The following is a 21,039-nucleotide window of genomic DNA, read 5'->3' as shown; positions in this document are numbered from 1 at the left end:
AATAGGGTCAAATCGGGTTCAACGGTGTACCTAGGTAGGACACGTCACCACGGGTATCGATTCCGCCCAGTGCCCGTCATAGATCCCGCGCAGTGCGCATTCTGCAGAGAAATGACAAATCCTCGCAGGAGATGCACAGCGATATGTATGCAGTGCGTCTGAACGCAGGGCAGCGGGCAAACCCGCGGAAGGTCCCGAATCGGCGTCAGCCAGCATCTCGATTCTCACCCGGGGCAGGGCTCGGTATATCCCCTCGTATAGCTTACGTGCGCGGTTGTTGCTGCTGTATGCTTGTTCTCGGCCTCGGCACGTGCCGTCTGACCTCGTCTTCCACCCGTATCATCGGTACCTCGAGGAATACGGCACGGTGGAAATCGCCCCGCCCCGTATTCCATTTACGGTAAACGAAGGAAATACTTAGCACTACGGCTAGAGTGTTACTCCTAAACTCGTATCATATAGCTCGTGTAAGCTTTTGCGATCCGACATACCCGAGTGATCCACGGAGCTAACCATGCGATACGTGCACCTAGTGGGCCCCACCTCGCACGGATGACAGGGCTGGTTTCGTATCGTATCGTATTGCGGAGTAGATCACACCAGACTACGCTGCACAAAAGGTCACGCAGAGTACATGGTGTGCCACAGTTGCTTTGGGCTAGGTACGTTTCTGCCCAAAAAGAAGCCGGCTTGCTGGTACTATTTGTGGTTGCATTGGCCCTTGGGCTGCCGTTCGATACTCAATACGCAGAGATACCGTATTTGGGTTTATGGGACACAGTAAATGGACAGTTGGACAGTAGGTGGGTGATTCGGTTAATTTCACGGACTCACAAACAGCTATGAAGAGAATAAGCTACGATGCTCCCGGCCCAGGCCAGAGATTCGCTCTCAAAGCCTAGCAGGCGGTAAGGAAAATCAACACCAGGGATTTTGCTTGTGTCGGCCCGAGGCGGGTGGGCAGGGGAAGTGGGGTGCCGCATCGGACTGGTCGGTACCGGGGCTTTCACCTTGACTGGCCAGGGCGGACAAGTAACGGAGGTCGTGGGTTCGCCATAGTATAGATAGGCTGCATGCGAAATCAAACAGGAAGATCTCTCTCTCTCTCAACACCAGGGTTGACGCTCGGGGAGGGCTGGGCAGAGAGCAATAGGGAACCAGTATTGAACTCATTGCTTCCACGAGTTCTAGATTGGATGCAACTAAGTACTCAACATGAGCCGCCCAAGCACTGCACCAACCTGCTCTCCTTTCCTCGCCCTCTCGCATAGCAGCCAGAGAAGCAATGAAAAAAAACAGGGGATCCAGTCAGAACATCTGCAGCTGAGCGCCCAGACCCCAATTCCAAAAAGTAAGCAAACAGTACCAGACCAACACATAGAGATACTCTCATCGCAATCGACCCGCTGCGAATCACTGAATCGTAGAGGAATCGAAATAAGCGATGACCTGATATGTGTGTTGGCCTGGTATGTTCGCAGATGATAAGGAGAAAGGAGACAGTTGGGGAGGGGAGGGAGGCTTTTATAGGTGTTGGCGGGTTCTCGATTTCGCAGAAGCATAGTCGGTCACTCGGCGTTGCTAGCCCTAAGAACTAGCGTCACAGGCGGCAACACCAGGAAAGTTTTTCCTTTGTGAAATCCGGTGGTAGGCAGCGGCGCAGTAACGGGCCATAGTGGTAGAGCTGTACACAGCGTAGGTAGGTTAAAGAACCAAGAAACTGCAACGCCGGTTACGCCGCTGGATGGGCCGCTGCCAGCCAAAAAAATAACATAGAAAATCACACCAAGAACATATCACTGCATATCCTCATTTCTTACTTCCTCGCACCGGCCGCAGACGCATTACCCTGCTGGGCACCCTTGTTAGGTCCCGATGCGATGCTTTCCTCCTCCTCATCCTCCTCCAGGTCTGGTGGAGCTTTCCTCAATTTTTCCTGGTGTTGCCGCCAGTGACGCTAGTGCCTAGGGCTAGCGACGACGAGTGACCGCTCATGCGGGGGCGAAATTTTGATTCCAAGAACTCCCACAACACCTATAAAACCCTCTCTCTCCTCCCCCACTCTCTCCTCTCTCTTTTCTCCCCACCATCATCGGTGAACATACCAGGTCAACACACATATCAGGTCATCGCTCATTTCGATTCCTCTGTGATTCACCGAGTCACAGCGGGTCGATTGGGGATGAGAGTATCTCTATGTGTTGGTTAGGTACTGTTTGCTTACTTTTTGGAATTTGGGTCTGGGCGCTCAGCTGCAGATGTTCTGACTGGATCCCCTGTTTTTTTTCAGTGCTTCTCTGGCTGCTATGCGAGAGGGCGAAGAAAGGAGAGCCAATGGGTCTGGCGCGCGGGTGGGTCCTGTAGAGTAGCTGTAGAGTACATGTTGCGGATGTAATTTGTTATGACGCCCGACGAGAAAGAGAGAGATTTTCAGTTTATTTCGCATGCAGCCTATCTAGACTATGGCGAACTGTCGCACTCCTTTCCTGCTCACTGTGGCCGGCCGGGGGTTCGAGACCCCGTTACCAGCCAGCGCGATGTGGCGCGGCGTTATAAAGCAGTCATGGACAGGTCCAAGTTTTCCATCGCCGAGGATACCGGTAATGGCAACCGCGACAGAAGTTCCTCTTCTCTTTAATCGTATTTCCCGCAATAGATACATCGAGAAGCCACTCTTATGCTGGTGCTGCCCGGACGCGCTTGAGAAATCTGCCAACCCTCACCTACTGTAAACAATACTCATCCTCATTATCCTCCTCCTCCTCCTCCTCCTCCTCCTCCTCCTCGAGCCTACATAACCACCATATGATCTGCGAGCCTAGAACAACCTGGCTACAATCCGCAAAATCCAGACCGCAGCAGAACTACAGTACACCTGACGCCTCCCCTCCAGCCTCTCTGCGGTTGCCGTGGCGGAGAAGCGACATGGACCATCAGATGACCTCCGGGGAGGTACAAGGTACAGTTTATCAGATAGACCACAGCCATGTATTGCGGTAGGGGATAATGGGCTCCGGTGTCGGCTGCTGTGCTGTCGGTCGTGATGGCTTAATAGTATTCCGAGCAGGCTGCGGCAACAGATTCGCTGAAGGGCGGGGTTTTCGGGTGGTACGAGTACGATATGCTAACGCCGGACCGGGGCGCTGGTGTCGGCTCACCGAGGTCGGCGTTTGTGCGGATTTCACTGCAGCAGTAGCCGGCACGGCATTCTGCTGTGCGCAGTGGGGTAGCTGGACTCTCTGTGTCCTCGTGACTTTTGCCTGCGATTGCGGAATCTCACGTTCGCGATCAGGGACGGCACAAGGTATATTAGTCACCATTAGGCGTCCGGTTTTTGCGGCGGTGCTCTGGGAGCCCGGTCGCCGATGCCGTAAACTGCTCGCAAGGTGCGACTTCAGTCCCGCCGCATTCACGAAATACCGCTCGCACTCGGTGCAGTGATGTTGCTTCTCCTTCCGATATCCCTGCATCGTCTGCTGAACGCTTACTACCGCTGGTGCGAGCGCGTACTGCAGCCGCTGAGACCGATGTCGCGGACTCCACTGGAGGTGGCAGTTGAGCGCCTCGGCATCAGCGAACACCCACGCGCACTCGAAGCAGTATCTGTGCCGCAGGTCGGTGTGGAAAAGCTGTAGGTGTAGCGATAACTGCGAAGGATCGACGACGTACGTGTTGCAGAGGTTGCATCGTAAGTGTTGAGCTGCTATGCGATGTTCCCACAGTGCGGCGCGATGGGGGAATATGAGATTGCATGGTTCGCAGATGGGGAGTGCGTTCATGGTATGTGCGAGGAGTTGAGGTGGCACTGGTATCAAAGGTGCGAAGACGCACCCCTCCTTTTCATCTCCCCACTTCCACGTTTAGCGACCGATCATGCGTATTGACATAGAGCCGACGGTTTGGGACGACGTTCTTGCCGGTCGAGGATCGTGTAACGCTGTGGCGCCATGTGTGAGGGTACTCCACGAGACTACCTCTAGTCTTTCCCCGTCTACCTCTCGTTACTCCTCCCTCGTCTTTTCCGACGGAGGCCAATAGTGCGAGACCACGATAGTGTTCGACGCAACTTGGGCTAAATGTCTTTGTCTAATGTGGGGTGATTTGGGAGACACAACAGCAAAAAGCGAAGGAGAAGTAAGTGCAGCAGCCCCTGTGGTTATTCTACCGGCTCTTGCAACAAGTCCTCGTCAACTCGATTTTCACCTGTGGAATGTTGTGCAGGAACCCGGTGTTGGTCTCCCCGTTTGTTCCGCCGCCGCTACATGCGAGAACTTGTAGTGAATCGAGAGCATCCTGCCGGAGATTGGACTCATACCGAACAAACGTTTGAAATGTTGTAAACACAGTCGGGTAGATATACGGGCTTCTTCATGGATTATTCCCTGTGAAGTTCCATAATCCATTCTATCACCTATCCTCCTAGCGATCATACGGTAGCAGCCACTTGGCCCCTCGGCTCATAGCAGATCTTGCCTCGGCGATCTCTAAAAGTCCGTCTCTCTGAGTGAGGACTCTCTATTGTCACTAAGAAGCTATCAAGCTACAAACAAAGAATGAAGCGGGATCCGAAACCTTAGTCACGTGAAGAGCAAGTGATAGATCATGAACTGGATGTGCCTGCCATATTTGGACGATGGATGTCGCCCACTGAAGTCGCACATCGGACATTAATAGTCCAACTGCTGGTTCTTGAGAGTTATTGCTCCAGTTTGGAGGATGTTACTCAGTGATGATTGAAGATAGGACCCATGGTAGCCTGGTAGGGAACGATTGATGGAGTGAACTTTAGAGAGAAGGGGATGAGATGTACTAGTATGATCTTGGAGCTATGTGCGCAACGTAGTATTGATGCAAAGAAAGTTAACCTGCTCCTCCGATTTTCCCACCATATATCTTCTTCTATGGATGTCCGTATGCTTTCTGTATCAGTCATTCAGTCAGTTGATACGTTTGCGACGCAAGAAGAACCCCCGTGGCTTCATGCAGCTCTCGCAGACCGAGAACTATGATAGCACTGCGACGCGTTTCGATGTGATACCTGGAGGTCAAAGCCGACAGGATATCCGTGGCAGTGTCGTTCCTCCAAATCACTGTACTGTGAAGCGGAACAAACAGCAGAAAGGAAGAAGAAAAAGGTGCCATACTAAGAGTGAAAATGTAATTCTGCCTATCTAATGTCCACCTCCATCCCACCAGCAGCGGCATCGGCTCCTCCGTCTAGCCATCTCCGAGCCGGTGGGCCAAACAAAACACCAGGCACACCACAACTACCGGAGAAAGGGAGCCGAAATGGTTCCGGCGCTAGTTTCTGCCGTTGTTCTTGTTATCGTGGAACTCCCGGCGATGCTACGGTTCCTGTGGTGTAAGCCGCCAGTAGCATTGCTGTAGCTGCTCCTGTTTCTGGTGCCATAGTTGCCGCCGGTGGCATCAACGCCCGTGCCCAAATCAGACAACTCGAACGCCTCAGCGGGCTGGCTCCAGGCCGCGCCACTTTCACTGGTGGTCATGGGAGAAGCAAAAGCAGCAGCAGCAGCAGAAGCGGCAGGAGCAGCGGCGACGTCCGAAGAACCGGTAGCGGTAGCAGTTGCAGCAACATTTTCGACACTTCCACGCACGGTACCGGCTGGATAGTTGAACTCGAAGCTTCCGAGATCCAGATTGAACGCACCCGGCCGGAGATTCTTCTTTGCCTTCTTCTTGCGAATCCAGGGCGGATGAATCCGTCTCGTCGGCTGCTGGCCGCACAGCAGCACCTTCCTCCACCTACGGTCGATTGAGAAACACCAATACCACCAGATGGTCAATATGCCGTCCGCGGTCGTAACCTTCCTCCAAAGTATGCGGTACTGCGGAATCGAAGCGGTGACGATCAGCGCGGCCATGTCGGACTCCGTGGCCATAGCGGTGAGGGAGGTGGGAGAGGTGAGCGGGGCGCCGGTATTGACATCGATGTAGAAAAGGATTATGAACACGCGCACGTATCCGGTGACCAATGGCCACATCCCGTAGAGGAAGAAGATGAAGAGAGCTTTGGTCCGGAGCAGGATGCTGCTGCTTTGCATATCTACCGCCGTTTGGAGAGGATAGAGGAGGACTAATGGGGTTAGTGGTAGTTCGAGGGGAAAGGGACTTGAGGAGGACGTACTCAGCGTCTGCGTGGAGAGGTTGAGGATTGAGTTGGCCATCAGTACTGGTAAAATTAGTCATTCCTCTCACCAAAAATATTCATGGCTACGGTGTACTTACTCCATATATTCAAGAACGGATTGCACATCTCGTAGCGTCCCAGAGCCCTGCACATGCTTGTCAATCATGCGTTATCACTTGGAGGCACACACAAACGGTCACCCACCAGCTGTTGCTCGGACGACCACAGGTGAACATAGATGTGAAAATGGCGACGAAAAAGCCGACCAGGGTCGCGACCCCCAGGACCCGGAGCAAGTAGTTGTAGCGCGGATTACTCACATGGCGCACCGATGAGTAGTGCGCCAGGTAGGGAATCTTGGTGGCGTAGACGACCACGGAGTAGAGGATCCTTGACACATACAAGATCTATTAACAAACCGATCAGCAACGATATTTCTTCGATCTCAACCGGTCCAAATATCTCACCTTCCCTTTCCGCACGCGCACGTCCACACTCACGCCAAAGTGCGCACCATACACCGGATCGATGCGGTCCGCCAGTTTATACCCTTCCGTGAGGAGGAAGAACTGGAGGCCGGTCACGGTGAGATACAACACAAAGGCGATGCAGACAGCCCAGTCGCCAATCTTACGTGACCTGAGTACCTCGACGTCGTCCTCTTGGTCGCCTCTGTAGGAGACAAAACGTAGGACTATCCCGCTGGTCACGAAGATGACGCCGCAGACGTAGAGCACAATCTGGTTAATCGGGAAAGGCGGGGTTTTTTGTTTGACGTCTGAACCGTGCCTAGATTTTGGGAAAGGGTATCCATGGAAGCTAGGCAAGTGAGTGGTGACAGGGACGTGAGGGGAGTCAGCACGAGGGACGATCTGATCTGCGAGGGTGAAGCAGAAAAAGAAAGATCCAAGGATCAAGAGGAAAATAGAGAGGCTGAGCAGCCGCCGAAGCAGCTTGGCGGCCATTGCGATTGTGTTGGTACCGAGGGTGGTGGGTGAGGATGATGAAGGTGTGGTTTGTGATACTTCTCGGTGACTCGGTGGGATGCCGTCGTCTCGGCAACGATTTGAAAAAGGAAAATCTCTCTCTCTTTTTCTCTCGTAGTAGTCCACAGTTTTGCACTCGCTTCATAACCTCGTACTCGCTTTCTAACCTCTCTCGGCTTGGCGTGGGTATCTCCGGTGGCGTTCCGCCTCGGCTAGAGAAGTAACTAATCCTAGACTCACCATGATGATCAATCCCGTCCGAAACATCCCCGCGATGTCGCGTCCACCATGATATAACCACTGTCACTTCCGTCCTCCTCTCATCCCTCATCCTCATACCCGGCCCGTCCTCACCTACCACCATCGCCATGAACCTTCTCTTCCTTCATGGCTACACGCAATCCGGTCCGCTGTTCTCTGCGAAGACGAAAGCCGTCCAGAAGGCGCTAACGAAGTCGCTGGGCGCCGACACAACCCTTCACTTTCCTACAGCGCCGATTAAGCTCTCCCCCGCCGACATCCCCGGCGACGCGGTCGCCGACGATGCAGCCGACCTCGAAGCGTACGCGTGGTGGCGACGCGCAACGCCCACATCCGCGTACACTGGTCTTCCAGAGACCTTCCTCTTCATCTCGTCGTACCTCGACACCCATGGACCGTTTGACGGCGTTATCGGGTTCTCCCAGGGCGCCGCCTTCGCGGCTATTCTCGCAGCGATCCTGGAGAAGGGGCGGAAGCGGCCGGAGGAGTTTACTACCTCGCACCCGCCGTTGAAGTTCGCGGTTTGCTACAGCGGCTTCAGAGCGCCCGACATGTATCGGGAGTGGTACGAACCAAGCATCGAGACGAAGGTGTTACATGTTATTGGGAGTTTGGATACGGTTGTTGATGAGGAAAGGAGTCTCGAACTCATGAAGGCGTGTGTGGATGGGGATAAGCGGACGGTGTACCATCCTGGTGGACATTATTTACCAGCGCAGAAGCCAATGGTTAATGCGCTCGTCGGGTTCATATTGAGCAGTGTGAAGGAGGAAAAGAAGGAGGAGATTGTTGATGATCTACTCGCAATGTTTTGAGGGTTGTAGAAAGCGTTGTTTTTGATTTCTAGAACGATAGAGCTTAGATCATAGACGTATCCCTTCGCCAGAATCCATTCACTCAACTGTCATGATTTCGCGAATCGCGAGATCCAAAAGAACGGACCAAAGCTTGCTTCCTTCTCACTGCCAAAAGGAACACGCGCAGTGTGACATAGCCAGCTCTGACCCCGATTTGAACGAGGGACCTGTCGATCTGCAATCGACCGCTCTAACCCCTGAGCTACCAGAGCGTTCAGTGGCAAATCAAGCTCTCTGCGTGCTCAATCATTGATGTCTTAGGTTAAAGTTTGACACTCAATAGGTACGTGGCCTTCAGTTGTTGAAGTTGCAGATCAAAGACACTCGCAACACTGTCTCTTACGAGCGAAAAGATACCCATGTGCACCGTTGAGTCTGAAACTTAATCGGCTTATGCGTCATCGACCGCCCGGAATATCACAAAGATTCAGTTTCCATACTCCGAAACAAAGCAGAGTCCCATGATCACCCGAATATTGGCCATTGGCAGTGCCTGAAACTCCCCAAAATCGTCGCCTCAGCTTGTTCGTGCATTGTATTTACTGGGAAAGTAAAGACGCATTGTTTGTTCTCAACGGTTGTCTTCACACATCCCAACGTTAGGAGCCCAGAGAGAGTGTGTGTGATCTACAGTTTATTTCACATGCAACCTATCTAGACTATGACGAACCGTCGCACTCCTTTCCTGCCCGCTCTGTTAGGAGCCAAAGTTGCACTCCGTTTGTTTCAAAGGGAATTCTGGGTGATGCGTTGTGAAGTACAAGTTGTCGCGCTTCCTAAAATTAGAGGATTTGTGGGTGCAGCCACGTGACGTGAGTGATGGTGTGGTACCTTGCCCTTAGCGTTGTGACTGTGGTTTTTCCCCCACACTTCACAGCGCACACAATCCAAACGCAAGCTCCGCCAAACTGTCGATTTTGTTATTCCGCGCGAAACTAACCGAAAGACCAGCAACCCCTCACGACCAACGACGAGACCCTTTCCGACCAAGTCTCTCATAATCGACAAAAATGGCCCGTGGACCGTAAGTCGCACTCTTCGATCTTTTCGCTACCGACGACCGAACGACCGAACGACCGACGGAAGGGAATAATGCGACGATGATTCGGTGGACTGGAGGAATGTGGATAAGAGGAAGCGACGCGTGGGAATATACGATCAGCGTCGCGACTACTACACAAACCTCTGCCTTCGAATTCTGAATCGCATTATTCTCTCCTGTTGGGCGGTGGATGCTTCGGGTTTGATTGGGAGGGAGATGGCTAACTCTTGCGCAGTAAGAAGCACTTGAAGCGGCTTAATGCCCCATCGCACTGGCTTCTCGACAAATTGTCGGGATCCTACGCGCCCCGTCCTTCGCCTGGTATGAATCGCTTCTTCGAGAAGTAGTCTCCGTACCTCGTCACTGACGGGTATTGTCATCAGGTCCCCACAAGTTGAGGGATTGCATGCCTCTTGTTGTGTTCATCCGCAACAGGCTGAAGTATGCGCTGAACGGACGGTATGGACATTTGCTTTTTTCCCCTGCAAGTTTTCTCGATACATGTGCTGATAATTCGCAGTGAGGTCAAGGCCATCGTCATGCAGCGGTTGATCAAGGTTGACGGCAAGGTCCGCACCGACCCTACCTTCCCCGCCGGTTTCATGGACGTCATCTCGATCGAGAAGACCAGCGAGAACTTCCGTCTCATCTACGACACCAAGGGACGTTTCACCATCCACCGTATCACCGACACCGAGGCCGAGTACAAGTTGTGCAAGGTCAAGCGCGTCCAGCTCGGAAAGAAGGGCATTCCTTACCTCGTCACGCACGATGCCCGCACCATCCGTTACCCCGACCCTGCCATCCGTGTCAACGACACCGTCAAGGTTGACCTTGCCACCGGCAAGATCACCGACTTCATTCGGTTCGACACTGGTGTCATCGCCATGGTTACCGGTGGTCGCAACATGGGACGTGTCGGTGTCATCACCCATCGTGAGCGTCACGATGGAGGTTTCGACATTGTGCACATGAAGGATGCTGTTGACAACACCTTCGCCACCCGTCTGAGCAACGTCTTCATCATCGGAGACGAGAAGCCTTGGATCTCGCTGCCCAAGGGCAAGGGTGTCAAGGTAGAACTGTCCATCTATCCATGTTCTAGAATGTATTGCTAACTCTGAAACAGCTCACCATTGCTGAGGAGCGTGACCGTCGCCGTGCCGCTGCCATTGCCAACTAAATGTCAATTGGTCGTGGGTCGCTCTGGGTTGGATTTGTTTGTCGTTTCTAGGTACAAGGAGCGGGAATACACATAGTCCAAAAAGTTCCTTGGATTGGAGTTTGGGTTGCTTTTTATCCGCCGAATTCATTGTACCTCGTGTAGTGATTTCTGCGTACTATGGTGATGCCTGTGAAATCTGCCACCAGTGATGATCCGTTGTGCTCGGCCGGAGCGCGATGGGAGTTTTGGTGTAGTTATGCCAATTGGTGAAAATGTATGGGAATATGAGACTGTCTGTCAGTTGTCAACATGGGAGTTGCACAGTGCCGATGCTGCAACTACCGTTCAATCATGTACCGCCGTCCTGCGCATGCTTCTATGTAACATACCGGTATCCTCTGTACTCGGATACGCAATTCGTCGGTAGGGCTGTTGCCACCAGTGACTAAAGCAGCCGATATGTACTCCCAGAGCTCCATACCCATACTGACGACACCGCGTGATCCATCCATCCTGCCCCACCCATTACAGTTCGGCAGTTCACGGGGCCTCAACCCAGCGTTCGCACTCCACTATCTCTATTCTGCCTAACTCAATCTCGGACTTGTTTCCCGCCGGTCCTCGTCCATGCCTTTAACGGCGCCGAGTGCATGTACAAGGATAGGTACCTCCCGTCGAATTCTGTAAGGTACATACCTCATACATAGAGTGCAAACGAAATACATCTCTACCCCGCGTTCGCCATGTAACTAGCAGTTTGATGATCTTCGTTGGTGCTTCGGCGAAATGCAATGCGAGGTTCTAGCGGCAGCCTGCGGCGATGGAATAAGTAAATACATCTTGTGCTTTACTTCCGGACGCCTAGCGGAGTAGTGTGAGTCGTGGGGATGAGTCGTGAGTGGTGGGGGTGTCGGTTGCGCGGCAATGCACACCTCGTTATTGGACTCGGAATTCACGCACGATGGCAGGCAGGCAAGACGTGGGCCCGCCCCAACCAGTGCTCTGGTCATCATGGAACTCTATCCCCAATCCCAAATCCCCTCCTCACCCTCGCACGCAAGCCAGTCTAGCCCCCAGTTCTCACGATGTTAGCCTCCGCCCTCCGCCGAAGCTCGAGCTCGAACTCGGTACCAGTGCGCTCCGCGCTGCGCCAGTGTCGGCGGCTCAGCTCAACGACACCTCCTCCACCCACTAGGGCGACGAGATGGAGCACGCCGACCGTCTTTACGCTGGCGGCAGTAACCGGCGGCGCATCCATTGCAGGCTGGGAATACTACCGCTCCTCCACCACCGGAGCAGGCGCGAGCTCGAGGGTGGCCAGCAAGCTCCTTGCGCTGCCACAGTACGGTACTGCTGGTGACATGATGAAGGTACCTACCTAGCCAGTCCCTCCCCGTCGTCTGTCCGTCGCAGGTATGCGAACGAAAGCTGATACCCCCCAGGCGGTCTCGGAGATCCGCGCAGTCCTGGGCACCGACGCCGTGAGCACCGACGACGACATCCTACATCTGCACGGCTACAGCTCGTGGAGCACAATCAACGTGGACCGCCTTCCCATCGCCGTGGTCTACCCGCGCAACACCAACGAGGTCGTGGCCACCGTCAAGCTGTGCCATAATTATCGTGTGCCTATGAGTACGTCTGTCTTCTCTTATCTTTTGAGGCAGTGCGGGAGCTGATGAGATCGGGGACCGGCAGTTCCGTTCTCTGGCGGAAGCAGTCTGGAGGGGAATTTTGCGGCGCCGCATGGCGGGATGAGTATCGATTTCTCGCATATGGATCAGGTTGTGAAGTTTAACGAGGAGGAGTGAGATGCCTCTTCTTTCGCAGATATGTACGAAGAGTGCTGACAGGTGGACGGTAGTATGGATATCGTCGTGCAGCCTGCCGTTTCCTGGATGGGCCTCAACGAGCAGATTAAAGACTCGGGATTGTTCTTTCCGGTGGATCCGGGGCCCACGGTGGGTATTCTACTGGTGTGGGTGGTGTGATGGCGGTGGTGCTGATATGTGCATTCGGGAAAGGCGAAAATAGGCGGTATGGTTGGGACGAACTGCAGGTACACGTGAACCTACTTCATCCAACAGCTGTGACCTCGGCGCTGACACCTCCTCCAATCAAGCGGGACGAACGCGGTCCGCTACGGCACAATGAAAGACTGGGTAATCAACCTCACGGTGGTGCTCGCCGACGGTACTGTTATCAAGACCCGTCGTCGCCCGCGCAAATCCTCCGCCGGCTACAACCTCAACGGGCTCTTCGTCGGCTCCGAGGGCACACTCGGATTAGTCACTGAGATTACGCTGAAGCTGGCGGTGATTCCGCAGCAGACTACCGTCGCCGTGGTAACGTTCCCGACCATCCGCGACGCCGCCGGCGCCGCGTCACGAGTGCTGAGAGCGGGAGTGCCCGTGGCCGCGATGGAGATAATGGACGATGTGCAGATGATGGTTGTCAACAAGGCCGGGTCGACCGGACGGGTGTGGAAGGAGGTGCCCACGCTGTTCTTTAAGTTCTCGGGGACCAAGGCGGGAGTGCTGGATAACATCTCGACGGTCAAGGAGATCGCAAAGCGACACAAGGCGGGCGACTTCACGTTTGCAAAGAGCGACGACGAGGCGAAGAGACTGTGGAGTGCGCGCAAGGAGAGTTTGTGGAGCATGCTCGCGCTCAGGAAGACAGGTGAGGAGGTGTGGAGTACGGATGTGGCAGTGCCGATCAGTCGGTTGGCTGATATCATCGGTTTGCCCCCCTCCCCCCCCTCCCCCCCCCCTCCCCCCCTCTCCCTCCCTCGTCCCCCGCGCTCCCGCTAACTTGCGAAGAAATCTCGAAAAAGGAACTAGACTCTCTCAACATGTTCGCCAGCATCCTGGGACACGTCGGCGACGGAAACTTCCACGAGAGCATAATGTACGACAAGCAGAATCCCGAGGATGTGGCGCGGATAGAGAAGGTGGTGCACGCCATGGTCGATAGAGCGCTCGAGATGGAGGGAACTTGTACGGGCGAGCACGGCGTGGGACTCGGCAAGAAGGGGTTTCTCAAGAAGGAACTCGGTGCAGAGACGCTGGGGGTTATGAGGACGGTTAAGGCCGCGTTGGATCCTCTGTGAGTGTTCCGTGACGACTGGTGAGAGGGTGGAAGAGACTAATAGTTGACAGGTGGTTGCTGAATCCCGGGAAGATCATTGATGCTGATCCGGCAGAGACGTAGGGCGGCGTTGTATATATCCATTTGTAAACTCCTATATGTGGGTTTGGTTTTTGCCGTAAGAATGATCTTGCATGGGTGATATTTGATGAACATCGTCGAGTGGCGTGTCGGGGGTTGGCCACAATCGACGTCAAGTACAGACCCAAGCCACAGAAGTACCGTATTGCTATGATGGTGATGTTTCAAAGCTGCGACAAAGCTGGCTGAAACAGCAACTGTTGAGAATTTCTAGTGACACAAAGCTATATACTCATTTCTGTTCCCGCAACCCCTTTTACAACAGTCCCCAGCTCCAGCTGAGCTCCAGCTCATCGGAAACGATAAGTTGGCCAGTTTTGTGTTGCATCTTCCGTATTTGACCGCATCGATCTTGAAAACGAAAGAGAAAGAACATCGATTTATTTCGCATACAGCCCGTCTACTTCTCTGGCGAATCGAACATGAAAGGACGTCTCCTTGACGACATGGGTGACACCTTGTGAGGACTCACGTGCCCATCCCACGCTCGCCCCCACGCCCCCACGCCCCCACGCCCCCACGCCCCCACGCCCCCACGCCACCAACTAACCCCTTATCCGAAGCGGAAGGCACAGTCGCGTCCAACCGGAGCCGCGGGGTTCTGTGATACTTCAACTTTTTTTTGTTCAGCCGCGATAGTGCCCCTGACGCAGGCACATAGAGTGCCTACTCGCAGGTATGATAACCTCCGACGACAGCGCCACATAATGACTGCGGCTGCCACTGCCAACTGCCAACAGAGACAAAGGGGAGACAGGCGGTGATAGGTGCCAACCTGCCAGCCAGCCAGGCGGAGCGGAAGATGGTAAGTCGGCGCGAGGCGAGATCCTTGTTCCTCCTTTCGGAACGCATTCATAAGCTTACTTATGTGCGTTCAAGAATTTTTTTCGAGCGGGCGGAAAACCCAGGCCAGATCTACCGCTAGGTACTAGTACTCGGGTACTTAAGAAAACTTGTCCTAGCTAGCTGCTTCTCCTTCTCCACATAATTTCCCCCAGATAATCGCCAAAAAAGTCCAGTTCCGCTGCCTCACCGGCCGTTCTCGCTCTTTTGCTCTCTCTCTCCTCTCCGTTTCTCTATATTTTTCTTAGTTTCCTTTCGCTATTGTTACACGGTATAGGTACCTCTAGTATAGATACATTCCTTCGATCGATCGTCCCGATGTCGTCGCTATCGCAGCTGCCCCTTCCCGCCGAGCTCATCCACGAAGTCATCCGCCACCTCCACGACTCGAGCGACTGTCCCACATGTTTACAGACCGATCTTTCGGCCATCTGCTCTTCGTCCAGTATTCTCAGCGCCATCGCAACCCCGTACCTCTACGCGAATCCCGTCCTCGTCTCATCTCACGACGATGACAGTGAAGAGAGCTCGTCTTCCTACGAGCGCCGCCTCTTCGCCCTCCAGCAGACCGTTTCTAAAACCTCAGCACTCGGTGCGCTGGTCCAGCACCTGCAGTTCTCGCACGAGCAGCCCACGACCGCTACCCTCTGGAAAGATGTCGTCTCCGCGACGCCTCACCTGCGCACACTGAGCGGCGTCGAGACCTTTTTTCCCGACGCGGACGAGGAGGAGTTCGACAGCGATGCCGCTTCATCCTCCTTCGCAGCGCTCTCGGGCCTGACACGTCTCCAAACCGCCGTTGTCCACGACGAAACCCTCACCGACCTGTCGCTGGCATCGCTCTTCGCCTCGTGGCCCTCCCTCGAAACACTCGCGCTGGGCAGCGTCATCGCCGACGACAGCCGGTACTCTGACCTCGCTACCCTGTCTCGCACCAAGCTGAAGCACCTATACTTCACGGACTTCGACCTGGACTACACGCGCCCTTCGGAGCGCGACGACGCGCTCGCCGCCTTGCCCCCGCTCAAAACACTGAGCATCGACTACACATTCGGCTTCACGCTTCTTAGCGTATCGCGCTTCCTGTCACAGAGCCCCCTCCACGCCGCACGGCTACGCAACCTGGAGTTCCGCCGTCAAATGCGCAAAGACAATACCCTGTCGGACCTGTCCGCCACGCTCGCCGCCGCGCCAAACCTACAGTCCCTCGACGTCGCGCTGTCAGTATACTCCAAAGACGAGTCCGCGACGCACTACTACTCGCTCGACGACCTGCCGCTGCTGCAGTCCACTTCGCTGCGCGCGCTGTCGTACTCCACAATCTACGCGACCCCCGACCTTGCCATAGCCGACAGCGGCGACGACTTCGAGCGACTGCTGATCGCGTCGCTGCCCGCCCTGCCGAAGCTCGAGAAGCTGTGTGTCGGCACCGTAGTCAAGACCCGCGAGGACGCGCTGGGTGTGAACATGTGGACCGCGCTTCGTGACGAGGTGGAGAGGGTGGGCAGCGTGCTCACTACCGACCCCGAGGCGCTCGGGAAAGGCGGGAAGCGCGTGCTCCTCGTCGTCGAGGACGAGGTCAAGATGGAGATGGCGGCGGAGCGGATGAGTGAGCTGAAGAGGGGCCTGGGCAGGGGCGGCGTTGTCTGCGCCGTTTCCGGTCCGGAGGAGGAGTGTGTCGACGAGGAGGGGCTGGAGGGCGAGAAGGAGTGTGCCGGGGAGGAGGTGTAGTGCATTAGCTTTTGCTTTTGCGTGGTGGGATGGGATGGGATGGGATAGATCTGGAGGTTTTTTGTTTTGAGCAGGTTTGTTTACGTTAGATTTTTATACCCGGTGAGTGCGCTGCGATAGACAAGGCGAGATGTGGATGCGAGGGGTTAGATGGGGATGATAGATAGTGGATGGTTAGATCAGTAGATATAGACACCTGCCTACCTAGATTTTTATACAACGTTCATTTGTTTCCTCTTCTACAAGTACTCTATTTGCTCCTGTCTGTCTCTGATGTGAAGTACTCACGAACAGTTCGATTGCAGAAAGCTACAATAGTACCGAGTTCCGAGCAAGTTGCATGGCAGCAAAATCGCAGCTTGGAGCCTTGGACAGTCACTAATCTAGGTAGGTAGGTTGCATTGGAAACATCACGTACTCCGCTTGCGTGGTGAAGCGAGACCGCTCGCCTTTGTTCGTCAGTCGAACCTGCTTCTACACGTGTGCCCCAACGGAATCGAGCTACAGAGACCGACTATGGCTCACCCTGCATGCTCTGGTAGGATACAGTCTGTAGCACCAACGAGTTCATGCACTGAATATCACTCAAGAGTCAAGCACCAACTGTTAAGTCGTCATCATGCCTTCCGGCTCTCATTCAACCTGTCCTCAGCGATGCAACTAGATCCCCCGAAGAAGTAGATGTACAGCCCCCTTCACCCGCTTCACGCCCTTCACGCCCTTCACCTTCACCCATCACCCCACCCCACCCCCACACTTGCGCACACACTGGTTAGTATGCACAAGACTTGATGGCGATTTCTCTATCGCCATCGCCATCGATCGACCGCCTCTCACTGATGCATCCATCCATCAAGTCAACACGCTATTGAAGTTGCATAGAAGAAAACAAAAAGGGTAAAAAACGAGCGAACGAAAGGAAAAAACGAAACGGAAAAGGAACTTTTAGTGCGGGGCTATCACTCGTTTTCGCTCTGCTGGACGGGGTCGGCGTCGTCGGCGCCGGGTTGGCGCTCGGCTGCTCATCGAGTCAGGCGACCTTGACGAACTTGCCCACGGATGGGATGCCGTCGGCCTTGAGATGGTGGTCAGCAGTGATTCGGCATGAAGGATTTGGGGGGACTCACCACTGCGTAGATCACATAGGGACCCGGTGGCGCAACGTTCAAGTTCGGCGGTGCCTTGACAGTAAGCGTCTGCTTAGCTTGTCCGGCCTTCCAGCCGGTGAAGTCCAAAAACAACATGCGGTGTCCCATGTGGAGGCTGTGGGTCACGAAGCCTCCATGATACAACGCGATCTTCACGCTCTTAGCGGAGGTGGGAACGTTGAACGAGACAGTGAAGGAACCTCCATTGGCGTTGACCGTAGCGGGCACTTGGAGAGCGGTCGGACGGAGCGACGCCTTGGAACCTTGCAAGTACGGCGGAGTGAAGCGCTCGACGCGAAACTCGGTGGGGTAGGGATTTCCGGGCTTTGCAGTCAGGACTGGCATCTCGTTCGGGCCGCTACCGGCAACCAGGATGGTTCCGTCGAGCAACAGGAGGGCCACCGAATGGTAGAGACGCGGTATCTTAGACGCCGCCAGCTGTGACCAACGGCTGCCCTTTGCCTTCTTGGGGTCATAGAGGAGGGGCCGCAGCGTGGGATCCGTGGCCAAGAGGAAGCCTTGCGCACCACGGTTCGCTCCATTCAGCCACAGCACAGTGCCGTCGGGCAGCAGCACGGCCTCAACCATTCCACGTCCCTCGGGCATGGACTCGATTGACCAGGTCGGGTTGGCAGACTCCGGAGAAATGGTACCGCAGCTGGGCTCTGTGGGTGAAGTGATATCCTAGTGCACGACTTAGCAACACGCATACCGAAATACTAGATCATTCCTCACCTGGTACGCTCCACCACCACAAATCATCACCGTCGAGGCCCAGTTATTGCTACTCGAGAGAGGCATCAGGACACTACCACCAGTGTTGGGGTAGGTTCGGTAGTCTCCAGCGAGGTTCGGGAGCTTCTTGACGATACTGTTGGTGTTGATGTTAAAGATCTGCGAAGCCCTGGCGGTGAAGATAAAAATGTTTCCGTCTTTGAGGAGGTGCATGAATGGGTACATGTAGTACGGCTGATTCTCCTCAAGGATTTCCATTGGGATGCTACCGCCCTGGGGGTATCCGGTGGCAGACAAGATCTCGTATGTTGGATTGTTGTTCGCCGGCACTGACGGATCACTGCGTCTGTTAGAAAATCCCCAGCATAGTTCGCGGAGTCGATACATACAGTCTGCGAAGTTGTCAGTACACCGGATGCCAAGTGCGGGAGGATGTGACTTACCCATTGATCGACCCAGAAACCACAAAGACCTTTCCGTTGGCCAGTGTCTGCACGGAAGGATACCAACGCTTCGAATTCAACTTCTGCCCAGGCTCCCTCCATGATTGCCCATTAAGCGCAGCATTTGTCGAAGACCTAGTCAGGAACCGCAGACCGTCAAAACCATCACTGACCGAATCGTCGAGCCAAGTGAGTGGGCCGTTCCCGCCAATAGCCAACATGTCACCGTTCGCGAGGAAAGTACCGCCAGCACAGAATGCATTGGTCTGCCAAACAATCAGCACATCGATTCACCAGTGAGAAACCATGAAGCACATACCTTGTAAGACAACCCCACGGCTTTGTTTGTTTCCGGATTGTATTCACTCGAGTATGCGAATCTACCGTTCGGCAACTTCAGCTGGGTGTAATCTTCAACCTTGTCCAGAAACATGACACGCCCGTTCTGCATGAGAGCCGCGTGCATCGCCGGCACCCCCGACTGGCCGATGACATCGAAGCGACCACCGTTAGTGATCGGAGCCGGGGCTGGGCCAGGGGCTTCCGGAGTTCCCCCCTCCTCCGTACAGGGGCCGGACTGACATCCCTTGCCACAGTGGTCAACTATCCTTGTGTCAGCAACTGCTTAATCCTAAACCGATAGCGTGACAGACCAGTTTTTCCACACCAGCCGTACATCGAACAGCACTCTCCAGTAGACCAGCCGACACAGGTGGTATCTCCCTTGAGCTTGCCGCAAGTTCCATCCTGAGTGGGAGGACCACCAGCAACAGCTTGAGAGATCAAGATGGGCCGAGAGAGCACAGGTTCGGTCAGAGAAGATGGAACAGCATCCTGCGCAACGGCCACTGGGCTGGCATTGGCCACGGGCCATGGGCGTCGACGGCTGAGACCTCCTGAGCGGCGGTACTCGCAACTATAAACGGTCAGTTACCGAAAAACGTACAGTATAAAGAGAGGCCAAGACGGGTATCCACAGCACTAAGGTGTATCGGAAAGAAGCAGAATCATGCACATGGAAAGGGACACCGAAATAGGAAGTAGAATTGGGGGTACTCACAGCTCATAAACACATGACATGCCTCGGAGACATTGGAACACACTCTTCGGGCACTCAATATAGGGTGCGGGAAAGGAGATGTTTGCCTCAACCGTGGTAACGAGGGCTATGCATAGGAACAGGACTGTTTGAAGGGGCCTCATGCTGCAGGAGTGGCGATGTGGAGTTTGGTGGTCGTTGGGGGATTCCTGAGGATACCAACTTGAAGGAGCACTGGGGGAGGAGTTGAAGAAGCGGTTTTGGGCCGAATAAACGATACAAAAAGAGTCCTTCACAGGCACTGGGAGGGAGGGCGAGTGAGGAGTATAAGTAATGAATGACGGTGCGGAGGAAAAGAAAGTGAGAAGAGGGAAATAAACGCGCAGAAAGAATTTCAAGACGACTGTAGAGGAGGAAGGAAAGAAAGTAGGAAGGAAGGAAGGAAGAAAGCAAAAGAAACGAACCATGTCCCGGGAGGGAGGATGGAATGTAAGCCGCTAACCTGATTCGTTGAACTGCAGCTCTTATTCCTTAATCCGTGGTGGTAGCATCGGTTGTCAGCCACGATGTCTTGACGACATTGAAAGGTCAACCGATCACTCTGAAGTTCTGGACGAAGGGCGCCATGTCTCGGATCCACAATTGCACGCATACGAACAGACATCGAAAAGAATCTGTAGCATATTGCAAGCACATGTTAATATCATGTACTTTATGCATCCAAGGACGAGGTCATACCCAAGCTGAAGTATAGTTTGCTGCGCCCAGATCCCAGGCCGGGAGCATGAGTCGTGGAAAGGGCAAGGGACGAGACGGCTCGGCTTCCGGGTCGGAACATTCAACCACAGCACAGCACAGCCAACTCGCCCATGTTGATGATGTCCGGGGGGTTGGAGTGGAGCGTGGTTGATGGTTGATCGGGTGGTTGGTCGAGCGAGCGAGCGGGTTAACGTGCACTCAGATTCATTCCCCTTGCCTCACTCTCACTCTCTTCAGACATGAAACGCCATTAGTGAAGAACAGTTAAGCTCAAGCTCCCGAGTTACATCGCCACTGCCGAGCGAGCGCGAGCAGCACCACCATCAGCAGCAGCCCCACCACCAGCAGTACCACTACCACCAGCAGCAGACTACAGCCGACGCCGGCAACATGCAGCAGCGTCCCGGAGATTCAAGTGACGTCGGCGTCTATCGGCCACTGTTTCGCTTAAACGACACAGGTCTCAGTAGGACATTTTCTTGCATAGCTGACGCGATATGTAGGGCGAACATTAATCGAGGAAGAAGATGCTGCCCAGTGCCGACGCGAAGGACCCCCATCTCGAAACGCTAGCGTCCTGCCCCGATGCGCAGCCGCAGGGGGGCAAAAATAGACTGCCGAGATTGCCGAAGATTTGTTGCCGGGTTCGAG

The 21,039-nt window shown here is 54.4% G+C and overlaps 7 protein-coding genes and 1 non-coding gene across 8 annotated transcripts; 4 read left to right on the top strand and 4 right to left on the bottom strand.

The window, feature by feature from the left end:
• Positions 1-2,751: 2,751 nt before the first annotated feature.
• Positions 2,752-3,883, bottom strand: BZA05DRAFT_407415 (uncharacterized protein). The gene has a single exon (XM_051484630.1). It carries the CDS (start codon positions 3,777-3,779, stop codon positions 2,970-2,972), a length of 810 nt encoding a protein of 269 aa, XP_051336583.1. The 5' UTR covers positions 3,780-3,883; the 3' UTR covers positions 2,752-2,969.
• A 926-nt stretch (positions 3,884-4,809) lies between these two features.
• Positions 4,810-7,178, bottom strand: BZA05DRAFT_438439 (uncharacterized protein). Its single transcript, XM_051486497.1, has 6 exons — positions 6,616-7,178; positions 6,353-6,555; positions 6,247-6,293; positions 6,146-6,190; positions 5,145-6,094; positions 4,810-4,920 (listed from the first exon to the last, which is right to left on the bottom strand). Exons 1-5 carry the CDS (start codon positions 7,111-7,113, stop codon positions 5,268-5,270), a joined length of 1,620 nt encoding a protein of 539 aa, XP_051336582.1. The 5' UTR covers positions 7,114-7,178; the 3' UTR covers positions 4,810-4,920; positions 5,145-5,267.
• A 54-nt stretch (positions 7,179-7,232) lies between these two features.
• Positions 7,233-8,416, top strand: BZA05DRAFT_407413 (serine hydrolase FSH). The gene has a single exon (XM_051484629.1). It carries the CDS (start codon positions 7,503-7,505, stop codon positions 8,208-8,210), a length of 708 nt encoding a protein of 235 aa, XP_051336581.1. The 5' UTR covers positions 7,233-7,502; the 3' UTR covers positions 8,211-8,416.
• Positions 8,392-8,464, bottom strand: BZA05DRAFT_t252. The gene has a single exon. It is a non-coding gene; the product is annotated as a tRNA-Cys (tRNA).
• Positions 8,465-9,262: 798 nt separating this feature from the next.
• Positions 9,263-10,477, top strand: BZA05DRAFT_447694 (putative 40S ribosomal protein S4; the record flags this gene model as incomplete). The annotated part of the gene is made up of 5 exons (XM_051487178.1): positions 9,263-9,276; positions 9,530-9,615; positions 9,678-9,753; positions 9,815-10,370; positions 10,424-10,477. 5 exons carry the CDS (start codon positions 9,263-9,265, stop codon positions 10,475-10,477), a joined length of 786 nt encoding a protein of 261 aa, XP_051336580.1.
• Positions 10,478-11,215: 738 nt separating this feature from the next.
• Positions 11,216-13,823, top strand: BZA05DRAFT_142887 (uncharacterized protein). The gene is made up of 8 exons (XM_051478919.1): positions 11,216-11,829; positions 11,902-12,094; positions 12,158-12,266; positions 12,324-12,420; positions 12,484-12,518; positions 12,582-13,201; positions 13,282-13,567; positions 13,621-13,823. The coding sequence occupies exons 1-8, from the start codon at positions 11,545-11,547 to the stop codon at positions 13,670-13,672; spliced, it is 1,677 nt and encodes a 558-aa protein (XP_051336579.1). The 5' UTR covers positions 11,216-11,544; the 3' UTR covers positions 13,673-13,823.
• A 1,028-nt stretch (positions 13,824-14,851) lies between these two features.
• BZA05DRAFT_447692 (uncharacterized protein) lies at positions 14,852-16,264 on the top strand (the record flags this gene model as incomplete). Its single annotated transcript, XM_051487177.1, has 1 exon — positions 14,852-16,264. One exon carries the CDS (start codon positions 14,852-14,854, stop codon positions 16,262-16,264), a length of 1,413 nt encoding a protein of 470 aa, XP_051336578.1.
• A 1,030-nt stretch (positions 16,265-17,294) lies between these two features.
• Positions 17,295-19,670, bottom strand: BZA05DRAFT_447691 (glyoxal oxidase; the record flags this gene model as incomplete). The annotated part of the gene is made up of 7 exons (XM_051487176.1): positions 17,295-17,339; positions 17,392-18,096; positions 18,148-18,487; positions 18,591-18,856; positions 18,910-19,193; positions 19,244-19,506; positions 19,651-19,670. The coding sequence occupies 7 exons, from the start codon at positions 19,668-19,670 to the stop codon at positions 17,295-17,297; spliced, it is 1,923 nt and encodes a 640-aa protein (XP_051336577.1).
• Positions 19,671-21,039: the final 1,369 nt, after the last annotated feature.

This window comes from Tricharina praecox (genome assembly GCF_024521635.1).
Source record: "Tricharina praecox strain CBS 144465 chromosome Unknown BZA05scaffold_25, whole genome shotgun sequence".
NCBI classification, from domain to species: Eukaryota; Fungi; Ascomycota; class Pezizomycetes; order Pezizales; family Pyronemataceae; genus Tricharina; species Tricharina praecox.
This window is presented reverse-complemented; position numbering and strand designations above follow the sequence as displayed.